The sequence below is a fragment of the Petromyzon marinus genome, chromosome 76 (genome assembly GCF_048934315.1).
Source record: "Petromyzon marinus isolate PM22_M1 ecotype Great Lakes invasive population chromosome 76, UKy_Petmar_22M1.pri1.0, whole genome shotgun sequence".
NCBI lineage: Eukaryota > Metazoa > Chordata > Hyperoartia > Petromyzontiformes > Petromyzontidae > Petromyzon > Petromyzon marinus.
Genome location: NC_133742.1, coordinates 3,835,620 through 3,850,907, shown reverse-complemented (window position 1 = coordinate 3,850,907; position 15,288 = coordinate 3,835,620). Strand labels below are relative to the sequence as shown.

Here is a 15,288-nt window from a genome sequence, read left to right as displayed (position 1 = left end):
CGTGTCTCTCCCTCCCCGTGTCTCTCTCCTCCCCGTGTCTCTCTCCTCCTCCCCCGTGTCTCTCCTGCTCTCCCGTGTCTCTCTCCTCCCCGTGTCTCTCCCTCCCCGTATCTCTCTCCTCCCCCGTGTCTCTTTCTCCCCCGTGTCTCTCCCTCTCCTCCACCACCACCACCGTCCCGTTCTCGTTAACGCCCCCTTCACGCCCCCCGTCACGCCCCCTTCACGCCCCCTCCTCTCCCCTCTCCCCCTGCAGGCCCCACCCCCTCCGTTGGGGGCGGTGCCGCCCGCGCCCTGCCCGGCGTGCGTACAGTGTGGGCGTGACGGCCGCGTCTCCCTCTACAACTTGGGCCTGGCCCACTGCCTGCCACTCTGCTCGAGCCCACGGGTAAACAACGTCACACACACGTCACACCGCGTCACACCACGTCACTCCGCTGGGGGACAGGGGTGGGACAGGGGTGGGTGGGGCAGGGGGTGGGTGGGTGGGACAAGGAGTGGGTGGGTGGGTGGGGCAGGGGGTGGGTGGGTGGGTGGGACAAGGAGTGGGTGGGTGGGTGGGGCAGGGGGTGGGTGGGTGGGTGGGACAAGGGGTGGGTGGGGCAGGGGGTGGGTGGGTGGGACAAGGGGTGGGTGGGTGGGACGGGGGGTGGGTGGGTGAGTGGGACAAGGGGGTGGGTGGGTGGGACAAGGGGGTGGGTGGGTGGGACAAGGGGGTGGGTGGGTGGGACAGGGGGGTGGGTGGGTGGGACAGGGGGGTGGGTGGGTGGGGCAGGGGGGTGGGTGGGTGGGACAAGGGGGTGGGTGGGTGGGACAAGGGGGTGGGTGGGTGGGACAAGGGGGTGGGTGGGTGGGACAAGGGGGTGGGTGGGTGGGACAAGGGGGTGGGTGGGTGGGACAAGGGGGTGGGTGGGTGGGACAAGGGGGTGGGTGGGTGGGACAAGGGGGTGGGTGGGTGGGACAAGGGGGTGGGTGGGTGGGACAAGGGGGTGGGTGGGTGGGACAAGGGGGTGGGTGGGTGGGGCAAGGGGGTGGGTGGGTGGGGCAAGGGGGTGGGTGGGTGGGTGGGGCAAGGGGGTGGGTGGGTGGGTGGGGCAAGGGGGTGGGTGGGTGGGTGGGGCAAGGGGGTGGGTGGGTGGGTGGGGCAAGGGGGTGGGTGGGTGGGTGGGGCAGGGGGTGGGTGGGTGGGTGGGGCAGGGGGTGGGTGGGTGGGTGGGGCAGGGGGTGGGTGGGTGGGTGGGGCAGGGGGTGGGTGGGTGGGTGGGGCAGGGGGTGGGTGGGTGGGTGGGGCAGGGGGTGGGTGGGTGGGTGGGGCAGGGGGTGGGTGGGTGGGTGGGGCAGGGGGTGGGTGGGTGGGTGGGGCAGGGGGTGGGTGGGTGGGGCAGGGGGTGGGTGGGTGGGGCAAGGGGTGGGTGGGTGGGTGGGACAAGGGGTGGGTGGGTGGGTGGGACAAGGGGGTGGGACAAGGGGGTGGGACAAGGGGGTGGGACAAGGGGGTGGGACAAGGGGGTGGGACAAGGGGGTGGGACAAGGGGGTGGGACAAGGGGGTGGGACAAGGGGGTGGGACAAGGGGGTGGGACAAGGGGGTGGGACAAGGGGGTGGGACAAGGGGGTGGGACAAGGGGGTGGGACAAGGGGGTGGGACAAGGGGGTGGGACAAGGGGGTGGGACAAGGGGGTGGACAAGGGGGTGGGTGGATAAACTCACTCTTGTTGTATCAACAAATCTTGTAACTCAATTGTAACCCACTTCCCAACGCGCTATCGACTGCAAACTCAGTGTGCTTATGTCATACCGATGACCATACCATATCCTATCGTTAAAAATAAAAATGAACATTTAAAAACAATCTTTTACACGCTTTTGATAAACTCTCTCTGTTGTAGTCTTGTAACTCAATTGTAACCCACTTCCCAACGCGCTATCGACTGCAAACTCGGTGTGCTTATGTCATACCGATGACCATACCATATCCTATCGTTAAAAATAAAAATGAACATTTTAAAACAATCTTTTACACGCTTTTGATAAACTCTCTCTGTTGTAGTCTTGTAACTCAATTGTAACCCACTTCCCAACGCGCTATCGACTGCAAACTCGGTGTGCTTATGTCATACCGATGACCATACCATATCCTATCGTTAAAAATAAAAATGAACATTTTAAAACAATCTTTAACACGCTTTTGATAAACTCTCTCTGTTGTAGTCTTGTAACTCAATTGTAACCCACTTCCCAACGCGCTATCGACTGCAAACTCGGTGTGCTTATGTCATACCGATGACCATACCATATCCTATCGTTAAAAATAAAAATGAACATTTTAAAACAATCTTTAACACGCTTTTGATAAACTCTCTCTGTCTGTTGTAGTCTTGTAACTCAATTGTAACCCACTTCCCAACGCGCTATCGACTGCAAACTCGGTGTGCTTATGTCATACCGATGACCATACCATATCCTATCGTTAAAAATAAAAATGAACATTTTAAAACAATCTTTTACACGCTTTGGATGAACTCACTCTGTTGTATCAACAAGTCTTGCAACTCAATTGTAACCCACTTCCCAATGTGCCATCGACTGCAAACTCGGTGTGCTTATGTCATACCGATGACCATACCATATTCTATCGTTAAAAATAAAAATGAACATTTTAAAACAATCTTTTACATGCTTTAGATAAACTCTGTTGTATCAACAAGTCTTGTAACTCAATTGTAACCCACTTCCCAACGCGCTATCGACTGCAAACTCGGTGTGCTTATGTCATACCGATGACCATACCATATCCTATCGTTAAAAATAAAAATGAACATTTTAAAACAATCTTTTACACGCTTTGGATAAACTCACTCTGTTGTATCAACAAATCTTGTAACTCAATTGTAACCCACTTCCCAATGTGCTATCGACTGCAAACTCGGTGTGCTTATGTCATACCGATGACCATACCATATTCTATCGTTAAAAATAAAAATAAACATTTTTAAACAATCTTTAACACGCTTTTGATAAACTCTCTCTGTTGTAGTCTTGTAACTCAATTGTAACCCACTTCCCAACGCGCTATCGACTGCAAACTCGGTGTGCTTATGTCATACCGATGACCATACCATATCCTATCGTTAAAAATAAAAATGAACATTTTAAAACAATCTTTTACACGCTTTGGATAAACTCACTCTGTTGTATCAACAAATCTTGTAACTCAATTGTAACCCACTTCCCAACGTGCTATCGACTGCAAACTAGGTGTGCTTATGTCATACCGATGACCATACCATATCCTATCGTTAAAAATAAAAATGAACATTTTAAAACAATCTTTTACACGCTTTGGATAAACTCTGTCTGTTGTATCAACAAGTCTTGTAACTCAATTGTAACCCACTTCCCAACGCGCTATCGACTGCAAACTAGGTGTGCTTATGTCATACCGATGACCATACCATATCCTATCGTTAAAAATAAAAATGAACATTTTAAAACAATCTTTTACACGCTTTGGATAAACTCACTCTGTTGTATCAACAAGTCTTGTAACTCAATTGTAACCCACTTCCCAACGCGCTATCGACTGCAAACTCGGTGTGCTTATGTCATACCGATGACCATACCATATTCTATCGTTAAAAATAAAAATGAACATTTTTAAACAATCTTTAACACGCTTTGGATAAACTCACTCTGTTGTATCAACAAATCTTGTAACTCAATTGTAACCCACTTCCCAACGTGCTATCGACTGCAAACTCGGTGTGCTTATGTCATACCGATGACCATACCATATCCTATCGTTAAAAATAAAAATGAACATTTTAAAACAATCTTTTACACGCTTTGGATAAACTCACTCTGTTGTATCAACAAATCTTGTAACTCAATTGTAACCCACTTCCCAATGTGCTATCGACTGCAAACTCGGTGTGCTTATGTCATACCGATGACCATACCATATTCTATCGTTAAAAATAAAAATGAACATTTTAAAACAATCTTTTACACGCTTTAGATAAACTCTGTTGTATCAACAAGTCTTGTAACTCAATTGTAACCCACTTCCCAATGTGCTATCGACTGCAAACTCGGTGTGCTTATGTCATACCGATGACCGTACCATATCCTATAATTAAAAATAGAAATGAACTTTTTAAAACAATCTTTTACACGCTTTTTATTAACTCACTCTGTCTGTTGTTGCTGTATCTTCAAATCTTGTAACTCGATTTCAACCCACTTCCCAACGTCGTATTGACTGCAAACTGGGTGCAGTTACGTCATTCCGATGACGATACTATATATTCTATCATTAAAAAAAATAAAATAAAAATAAAATAATATATAAACGTTATTTTTTTACATGTTACGTTTCAACTTGAGTCTAATTGTTGACGCTCAACTGTAAATCACCGATGTCGCCTTGCGTTGTGGCGAGCTTCTGGGGGTCCACTTATTGGTGTCGTGGAGTTCTGACGTTACTACTAGTACCGTGTACGCTTTTCATAAAAGCGCGTTTATGAACAAAAGTTTTTTTTTTAAAATATATATTACTCATTAAGAGCAGAATGAGGTTTGGAAGGAGTGGCCGGTGAGGTTAATGGGACAGAGAGATGGGGTTTAAAAGGATAAAATGATGGAGTGTAAGGAGTGTCTATAAGCTGTTTCGTGAGCAGGTCTAGTGGCAAATTGAGCAACACGTAAAGTAACGAGGATTGTTGATGTTGTGGTCGTTGATAGTGATGATGTGGGTGTTGATGTGGATGTTGTGGTTGTTGTGGTTGTTGATCGTGATGTTATGGATGTTGTGGTCGGTGATGGTGATGATGTGGATGTTGTGGTTGTTGATGTGGATGTTGTGGTTGTTGATGGTGATGTTGTGGTTGTTGATGGTGATGATGTGGTTGTTGATGGTGATGATGTGGTTGTTGATGGTGATGATGTGGATGTTGATGGTGATGATGTGGATGTTTATGGTGATGATGTGGATGTTGATGGTGATGATGTGGATGTTGTGGTCGTTGATGGTGATGTTGTGGTTGTTGATGGTGATGATGTGGATGTTGTGGGTGTTGATGTGGATGTTGTGGGTGTTGATGGTGATGTTGTGGTTGTTGATGATGTGGATGTTGTGGTTGTTGATAGTGATGATGTGGATGGTGATGGTGTGGATGTTGTGGTTGTTGATCGTGATGTTATGGATGTTGTGGTCGGTGATGGTGATGATGTGGATGTTGTGGTTGTTGATGGTGATGTTGTGGTTGTTGATGGTGATGATGTGGTTGTTGATGGTGATGATGTGGTTGTTGATGGTGATGATGTGGTTGTTGATGGTGATGATGTGGTTGTTGATGGTGATGATGTGGATGTTGATGGTGATGATGTGGATGTTGTGGTCGTTGATGGTGATGTTGTGGTTGTTGATGGTGATGATGTGGATGTTGTGGGTGTTGATGGTGATGATGTGGATGTTGTGGGTGTTGATGTGGATGTTGTGGGTGTTGATGGTGATGTGGATGTTGTGGTTGTTGATGATGTGGATGTTGTGGTTGTTGATAGTGATGATGTGGTTGTTGATGGTGATGGTGTGGATGTTGTGGTTGTTGATCGTGATGTTATGGATGTTGTGGTCGGTGATGGTGATGATGTGGATGTTGTGGTTGTTGATGGTGATGATGTGGTTGTTGATGGTGATGATGTGGTTGTTGATGGTGATGATGTGGTTGTTGATGGTGATGATGTGGTTGTTGATGGTGATGATCTGGATGTTGTGGGTGTTGATGTGGATGTTGTGGGTGTTGATGGTGATGTGGATGTTGTGGTTGTTGATGATGTGGATGTTGTGGTTGTTGATAGTGATGATGTGGTTGTTGATGGTGATGGTGTGGATGTTGTGGTTGTTGATCGTGATGTTATGGATGTTGTGGTCGGTGATGGTGATGATGTGGATGTTGTGGTTGTTGATGGTGATGATGTGGTTGTTGATGGTGATGATGTGGTTGTTGATGGTGATGATGTGGTTGTTGATGGTGATGATGTGGTTGTTGATGGTGATGATGTGGATGTTGATGGTGATGATGTGGATGTTGTGGTCGTTGATGGTGATGTTGTGGTTGTTGATGGTGATGATGTGGATGTTGTGGGTGTTGATGGTGATGATGTGGATGTTGTGGGTGTTGATGTGGATGTTGTGGGTGTTGATGGTGATGTGGATGTTGTGGTTGTTGATGATGTGGATGTTGTGGTTGTTGATAGTGATGATGTGGTTGTTGATGGTGATGGTGTGGATGTTGTGGTTGTTGATCGTGATGTTATGGATGTTGTGGTCGGTGATGGTGATGATGTGGATGTTGTGGTTGTTGATGGTGATGATGTGGTTGTTGATGGTGATGATGTGGTTGTTGATGGTGATGATGTGGTTGTTGATGGTGATGATCTGGATGTTGTGGGTGTTGATGTGGATGTTGTGGGTGTTGATGGTGATGTGGATGTTGTGGTTGTTGATGATGTGGATGTTGTGGTTGTTGATAGTGATGATGTGGTTGTTGATGGTGATGGTGTGGATGTTGTGGTTGTTGATCGTGATGTTATGGATGTTGTGGTCGGTGATGGTGATGATGTGGATGTTGTGGTTGTTGATGGTGATGATGTGGTTGTTGATGGTGATGATGTGGTTGTTGATGGTGATGATGTGGTTGTTGATGGTGATGATGTGGTTGTTGATGGTGATGATGTGGATGTTGATGGTGATGATGTGGATGTTGTGGTCGTTGATGGTGATGTTGTGGTTGTTGATGGTGATAATGTGGATGTTGTGGGTGTTGATGGTGATGATGTGGATGTTGTGGGTGTTGATGTGGATGTTGTGGGTGTTGATGGTGATGTGGATGTTGTGGTCGTTGATGGTGATGATGTGGTCGTTGATGGTGATGATGTGGATGTTGTGGTTGTTGATGATGTGGATGTTGTGGTTGTTGATAGTGATGATGTGGTTGTTGATGGTGATGGTGTGGATGTTGTGGTTGTTGATGGTGATGTTGTGGATGTTGTGGTCGGTGATGGTGATGATGTGGATGTTGTGGTTGTTGATGGTGATGATGTGGTTGTTGATGGTGATGATGGTGATGATGTGGTTGTTGATGGTGATGATGTGGATGTTGTGGTTGTTGATGGTGATGATGTCGTTGTTGATGGTGATGATGTGGATATTGTGGTTGTTGATGGTGATGATGTGGTTGTTGATGGTGATGATGTGGATGTTGTGGTCGGTGATGGTGATGATGTGGATGTTGTGGTTGTTGATGGTGATGATATAGATGTTGTTGGTGATGATGTGGATGTTGTGGGTGGTGATGGTGATGATGTGGATGTTGTGGGTGGTGATGGTGATGATGTGGGTGTTGTGGTTGTTGATGGTGATGATGTGGATGTTGTGGTTGTTGATGGTGATGATGTGGATGTTGTGGTTGTTGATGGTGATGATGTGGATGTTGTGGTCGTTGATGGTGATGTGTATGTTGTGGTTGTTGATGGTGATGATGTGGATGTTGTGGTCGTTAATGGTGATGATGTGTTTTCTTGGTTCTTTCGGTAAAGTCACCACGTAGAAGGGAAACAAAATAAAAAGATAAAACAATAAAATTCTCACGACGTTTCGACCGCAACACAAGCAATCATCAGGTGTGAAAACCACAGCAAGGAAATTTTTTTAAAAGTGGTGTTTTTTAACGTTAGCACCACGGAGAGCGATTTTGCAGTTTGTTCAGATGGACGAGTCCATCTATGTTTGGAAAATAGGAGGGGGGAGACGAAAATAATGGATGCGGTCTGAAAGCCACCGTAAGCGTGAACAATCAATTAAGACCCGAAATGGTTTATCAAATCCTTCCAATGATTGCTAAGCCAGAATCCATCTTCTCGGTTGAATTTGTCTCTGTGTTTGTATATGTGGATAGCCTCATGAACGAATCTCTCATGGTAGCCGGATGGCTTGCAGATAACCTCTGTCTTGGAGAAGTCAATGTCATGTGAGCCTACTGAATTATAACAATGATCTGCCACGGCCGAGGTGTTGGTCCTACCGTGTTTAAGGTCTGCTTTGTGTTCACGAATGCGGTCCGAGACATGGCGTTTGGTTTCTCCAATGTAACTACTACCACAGAGGCAACTTAGTTTGTAGACACCAGGGTACTGTATGTCCGGAATCACATCTTTTACAGATGCAACCAGATCACGGATTTCATGTAATGCGTTGAATCGGACCTGGATTTTGTGTTTGTTCAAGATTTTGGAGATATTTTTTTGTGGTTGGTGATGATGTGGTTGTTGTGGTCGTTGATGGTGATGATATGGATGTTGTGCTTGATGATGATGATGTGGATGTTGTGGTCGTTGATGATATGGATGTTGTTGTGCTTGTTGATGGTGATGATGGTGTTGTGGTTGTTGTGCTTGTTGATGGTGATGATGGTGTTGTGGTTGTTGATGATGTGAATGTTGTGGTTGTTGATGATGATGATGTGGATGTTGTGCTTGTTGATGGTGATGATGGTGTTGTGGTTGTTGTTGATGGTGATGATGGTGTTGTGGCTGTTGATGATGTGAATGTTGTGCTTGTTGATGGTGATGATGATGGTGTTGTGGTTGTTGTGCTTGTTGATGGTGATGATGGTGTTGTGGTTGTTGATGATGTGAATGTTGTGGTTGATGATGGTGTTGTGGTTGTTGATGATGTGATGATGTAAATGCTGTGGTGTTTGATGTTGTTGTTGTTGACGACGACGCTGTGGTCGCTGTTGATGTTGTTGTTGTTGACGTTGCTGCTGCTGTGGTTGACGCCGATGTTGTTTATGTCGTTGTTGTTGTTAACAATGTTGACGTCCGTGTGTCCCCACCACAGTGCCTCTTCCCGCTGGACTCGCACGCCCTCTCCCACCTGATCTCCCCACGCGGCTGCGGCCTCGCCTCTCCACTGCTAGCCTGCCCCAGCCCCCCGCCGCCACGGCCTCCTCCCCCTGCTGACGGCGGCGATGGCGGAGATGGCGGCGATGGCGGCGGTGATGGGAGAGATGATGGGGGCGGTGGCGATGGCGGCGATGGGCCTCGGGGAGCCAAGAGACGCCGATGGGACGATGGCTGCTCCGTCGTCGTCGCCGCCGCTACCGCCCCGAGCCCCATCGCCCACGCACACGGTGAGGGATGTTGGCGGTGGATGGGGCCTTCACGGGAGGGTCCATCGCCAGCGACGTGAACCCCATCACGCCCGTCGCCACCGCCGCCATCATCTCATCACCACCGCCCCCATCACCACCGCCGCCATCATCATCTCTCCCATCACCACCGCCCCCATCATCTCTCTCATCACCACCACCCCCATCACCACCGCCGCCATCATCTCTCTCATCACCACCGCCCCCATCATCTCTCTCATCACCACCACCCCATCACCACCGCCGCCATCATCTCTCTCATCACCACCGCCCCCATCACCACCCCCATCACCTCCCCCATCACCACCCCCATCATCTCTCCCATCACCGCCCCCATCATCTCTCCCATCACCGCCCCCATCACCTCCCCCATCACCACCCCCATCATCTCTCTCATCACCGCCCCCATCACCGCCCCCATCATCTCTCTCATCACCTCCCCCATCACCACCCCCATCACCGCCCCCATCACCGCCCCCATCACCGCCCCCATCACCGCCCCCATCATCTCTCTCATCGCCACCGCCCCCAGGAGGAGGTGGAGGAGGTTGGTGGAGGAGGAGCAGGTGGAGGTGAAGCAGGTGGAGGAGGAGGAGGTGGTGGTGGAGGTGGAGGAGGAGGAGGTGGAGGAGGAGGATGAGGATGTGGTGGAGGATGTGGTGGAGGATGTGGTGGTGGAGGAGGTGGTGGAGGAGGTGGTGGTGGAGGAGGTGGTGGAGGTGGAGGTGGTGGAGGTGGAGGAGGTGGTGGAGGAGATGGAGTTGGTGGAGGTGGAGGAGGTGGTGGAGGAGATGGAGGTGGTGGAGGAGATGGAGGTGGTGGAGGAGAAGCAGGAAGTGGAGGAAGAGGTGGTGGAGATGGAGGTGGTCGTGGAGGATGAGGAGGAGGAGGAGGTGGAGGGAGTTGGACACACGTGGTGTAGTGTAGGACAGCAGAGCTCGGGCAGTCGTGGGGGTGGTTGATTGGGTGTCACCCCCCCAGGCCATTCAGTCATTCGCTCACTCACCCACTCATTCACTCACTCACTCAGTCATTCACTCACCCACTCACTCAGCCACCCGCCCACCCACTCACTCACCCGCTCACCCAATCACTCACCCACTCATTCACTCACCCACTCATTCACTCACCCACTCACTCACCCACCCACTCACTCACTCATCCACCCGCCCACCCACTCACTCACTCACCCGCTCACTCACCTACTCACTCACCCACTCACACAGCCACTCGCCCACCCACTCACTCACCCACTCACTCACTCACCCACTCACACAGCCACTCGCCCACCCACTCACTCACTCGCTCACCCGCCCACCCACTCACCCACTCACTCACCCACTCACCCACTCACTCACTCACCCACTCACCCACTAACCCACCCACCCACTCACCTACTCACTCGCCCACTCACTCACCCACCCACTCACTCACCCACCCACTCACCCACCCACTCACTCACCCACTCACCCACTCACACAGCCACTCGCCCACCCACTCACTCACACAGCCACTCACTCACCCGCCCACTCACTCACTCACCCACTCACCCACTCACTCACCCACCCACTCACGCACTCACCCACTCACCCACCCACCCACCCACTCACTCGCCCACTCACTCGCCCACTCACTCACCCACCCACTCACTCACCCACCCACTCACCCACTCACTCACCCACTCACCTTTACCCCGCGTCCGTTGGTTCGTGCCCCCCCCCCCTCGTGGTGCAGGTGGCTGGGAGGATTTGACGGGCGTCTGTGGGCACGCCGCTCAGCTCCCTGTCGGGCATCGTGCCAACAACCGGCTGGCGTCATCGGAGCTCGCCCCACGTGGTGGTGGTGGTGGTGGTGGCGGTGGTGGCGGTGGTGGTGGCGGTGGTGGCGGTGAAGACGATGGGAGGATGGGGGCGGTGATGGTGGCCTCATCCCGTGCCCGGTGGAGCTCCTCGCTACCTCCTCAACCGTCACTCACCTCACCTACCACTCGGCCACCTCCTCAACCGTCACTCACCTCACCTACCACTCGGCCACCTCCTCAATCGTCACTCGCCCCACCTACCACTCGGCCACCTCCTCAACCGTCACTCACCCCACCTACCACTCAGCCACCTCCTCAACCGTCACTCACCCCACCTACCACTCGGCCACCTCCTCAACCGTCACTCACCCCACCTACCACTCGGCCACCTCCTCAACCGTCACTCACCCCACCTACCACTCAGCTACCTCCTCAACCGTCACTCACCCCACCTACCACTCAGCCACCTCCTCAACCGTCACTCACCCCACCTACCACTCAGCCACCTCCTCAACTGTCACTCACCCCACCTACCACTCAGCCACCTCCTCAACTGTCACTCACCCCACCTACCACTCGGCCACCTCCTCAACCGTCACTCACCCCACCTACCACTCGGCCACCTCCTCAACCGTCACTCACCCCACCTACCACTCAGCCACCTCCTCAACCGTCAATCACCCCACCTACCACTCGGCTACCTCCTCCATCGTCACTCACCCCACCTACCACACAGCAACCTCCTCCATCGTCACTCACCCCACCTCCCACTCGGCCACCTCCTCAACCGTCACTCACCCCACCTACCACTCAGCCACCTCCTCAACTGTCAATCACCCCACCTACCACTCAGCCACCTCCTCAACCGTCACTCACCCCACCTACCACTCAGCTACCTCCTCAACCGTCACTCACCCCACCTACCACTCGGCCACCTCCTCAACCGTCACTCACCCCACCTACCACTCGGCCACCTCCTCAACCGTCACTCACCCCACCTACCACTCAGCCACCTCCTCAACCGTCACTCACCTCACCTACCACTCAGCCACCTCCTCAACCGTCACTCACCCCACCTACCACTCAGCCACCTCCTCAACCATCACTCACCCCACCTACCACTCAGCCACCTCCTCAACCGTCACTCACCCCACCTACCACTCAGCTACCTCCTCAACCGTCACTCACCCCACCTACCACTCGGCCACCTCCTCAACCGTCACTCACCCCACCTACCACTCAGCTACCTCCTCAACCGTCACTCACCCCACCTACCACTCGGCCACCTCCTCAACTGTCACTCACCCCACCTACCACTCGGCTACCTCCTCAACTGTCACTCACCCCACCTACCACTCAGCCACCTCCTCAACTGTCACTCGCCCCACCTACCACTCAGCTACCTCCTCAACTGTCACTCACCTCACCTACCACTCAGCAACCTCCTCAACCGTCACTCACCCCACCTACCACTCAGCTACCTCCTCAACTGTCACTCACCTCACCTACCACTCAGCAACCTCCTCAACCGTCACTCACCCCACCTACCACTCAGCCACCTCCTCAACTGTCACTCGCCCCACCTACCACTCAGCTACCTCCTCAACTGTCACTCACCCCACCTACCACTCAGCAACCTCCTCAACCGTCACTCACCCCACCTACCACTCAGCCACCTCCTCAACCATCACTCACCCCACCTACCACTCAGCAACCTCCTCCATCGTCACTCGCCTCACCTACCACTTGGCTACCTCCTCTACCGTCACTCACCCCACCTGCCACTCAGCCACCTCCTCAACCGTCACTCACCCCACCTCCCACTCAGCAACCTCCACCCACTGTGACACCACCTCTAGTTAATGGGCATGGAGCTAATTGGCGGATGGTTAGTGAGCAGCTGGTTAATGGGCTGGTCAGTCACAAGCAGCTTGTTAATGGGCATGGTGCTAATGGGCAGATGGTTAGTGAGCAGCTGGTTAATGGGCATGGAGCTAATGGGCAGCTGGTTAACGGGCATGGAGCTAATGGGCAGCTGGTTATCGGGCAGCTGGTTAATGGGCAGGTCAGTAACAAGCAGCTTGTTAATGGGCAGGTCAGTAACGGGCAGCTGGTTAATGGGCAGCTGGTTAATGGGCAGGTCAGTAACGGGCAGCTGGTTAATGGGCAGGTCAGTAACGGGCAGCTGGTTAATGGGCAGCTGGTTAATGGGCAGGTCAGTAACAGGCAGCTTGTTAATGGGCAGGTCAGTAACGGGCAGCTGGTTAATGGGCAGCTGGTTAATGGGCAGGTCAGTAACAGGCAGCTGGTTAATGGGCAGGTCAGTAACGGGCAGCTGGTTAATGGGCAGGTCAGTAACGGGCAGCTGGTTAATGGGCAGGTCAGTAACGGGCAGCTGGTTAATGGGCAGCTGGTTAATGGGCAGGTCAGTAACGGGCAGCTGGTTAATGGGCAGGTCAGTAGCGAGCAGCTGGTTAACGAGCAGCTGGTTAATGGGCAGCTGGTTAACGGGCATGGAGCTAATGGGCACCTGGTTAACGAGCAGCTTGTTAATGGGCAGCTGGTTAACGGGCATGGAGCTAATGGGCAGCTGGTTAATGGGCAGGTCAGTAACGGGCAGCTGGTTAATGGGCAGGTCAGTAGCGAGCAGCTGGTTAACGAGCAGCTGGTTAATGGGCAGCTGGTTAACGGGCATGGAGCTAATGGGCACCTGGTTAACGAGCAGCTGGTTAATGGGCAGCTGGTTAACGGGCATGGAGCTAATGGGCAGCTGGTTAATGGGCAGGTCAGTAATGAGCAGCTGGTTAATGGGCAGCTGGTTAATGGGCAGCTGGTGAACGAGCAGCTTGTTAATGGGCAGGTCGGTAGCGGGCAGCTGGTTAACGGGCAGCTGGTTAATGGGCAGCTGGTTAATGGGCAGCTGGTTAACGAGCAGCTTGTTAACGGGCAGGTCGGTAGCGGGCAGCTGGTTAACGGGCGGCGAGCGAACGGCCGTCTTGGTAACAGGCTCGCCGATGGGTATCCAGTTAGCGGGGGGCTGGTTAGCGGGGGGCTGGTTAGCGATGGCCTGATCGGCGTCGTTGGTGGAGGTGGTAGAAGGGGGGGAGGTGGTGGAGGAGGTGGTGGTGGACGAGGTGGTGGTGGACGAGGAGGTGGTGGACGAGGATCTCTGCCAGCTGTGGATGCACGCACCGCCCCCTGGTCCAACTCTCTGCTCCGTCGCTTCATTCATCCCTCCCGTTCGGGGTGGGCGGCGGACGGCAGAGGCCACCCCCCCACCTCGTCCGCCACCACCACCACCACCACCTCGTCGTCGTCGTCGTCGCCGCTGACAGGTCCCTTCGGCAACAGCGGCGCGGTGAAGTATGGCGCCTACCGGGCCAAGGGGCTTTCGGCTTCACCGATACCTCCGCCTGATCATCATCCACCTCATCAGACTCCTACTCATCCACCTCATCAGCTACCTACTCATCCACCTCATCAGACTCCTACTCACCCGCCGACTCGTCAGTCTACTCGTCAGTCTTCTCGCCCACCTCCTCATCATCCACCTCAGCCACCTACTCATCATCCACCTCATCAGCCACACCATCCTCCTGCCTCCCATCCACCTGCTCATCCACCAGCTCGCCCACCTACTCATCATCCACCTCATCAGCCACACCATCCTCCTGCCTCCCATCCACCAACACACCCACCTACTCACCATCCACCTCACCATCCACCTCATCATCCACCTCATCAGCCACACCATCCTCCTGCCTCCCATCCACCTGCTCATCCACCAACTCGCCCACCTACTCATCATCCACCTCATCAGCCACACCATCATGCCTCCCATCCACCAACTCGCCCACCTACTCACCATCCACCTCACCATCCACCTCATCATCCACCTCATCAGCCACACCATCCTGCCTCCCATCCACCAACTCGCCCACCAACTCACCATCCACCTACTCACCATCCACCTCACCATCCACCTCATCAACCCCACCCTCGTCTTCCGCGTCGTCGGCCTGTCGTGGGTTGGCCGTTTTCGCCGCCGCTGAATGGCAAGCGGCACGACGACAACGACGAGGAGGAGGAGGTGGAGGAGGAGGAGGTGAAGGTGGCGGCGGTGGCGGTGGAGGAGGAGGAGGAGGCGACGAAGACTCGAAGACTCCGCAAGATGCTCAGGCGGCTGCGGAGGAGGCGGCTGGAGGCGGAGTCCCTGGACGAGGTGGCGCCGCGAAGGCCGGTGGCTCCGTCGGTTCGCGCCGCCGCCACCGGGAGGAAGA

At 52.9% G+C, this 15,288-nt stretch overlaps 1 protein-coding gene across 1 annotated transcript in view; it reads left to right on the top strand.

Annotated features, from left to right (window-relative positions):
- Positions 1 to 12,855, top strand: part of LOC142907274 (uncharacterized) — a 25,869-nt gene extending 13,014 nt beyond the window's left edge. Inside the window, exons 3-6 of the mRNA XM_076056579.1 lie at positions 254 to 385; positions 8,898 to 9,189; positions 10,942 to 11,797; positions 12,837 to 12,855. Coding sequence (XP_075912694.1) covers positions 254 to 385; positions 8,898 to 9,189; positions 10,942 to 11,797; positions 12,837 to 12,855 — 1,299 coding nt within the window. The remainder of the gene's footprint in view (positions 1 to 253; positions 386 to 8,897; positions 9,190 to 10,941; positions 11,798 to 12,836) is intronic.
- The last annotated feature ends 2,433 nt before the right edge of the window (positions 12,856 to 15,288 follow it).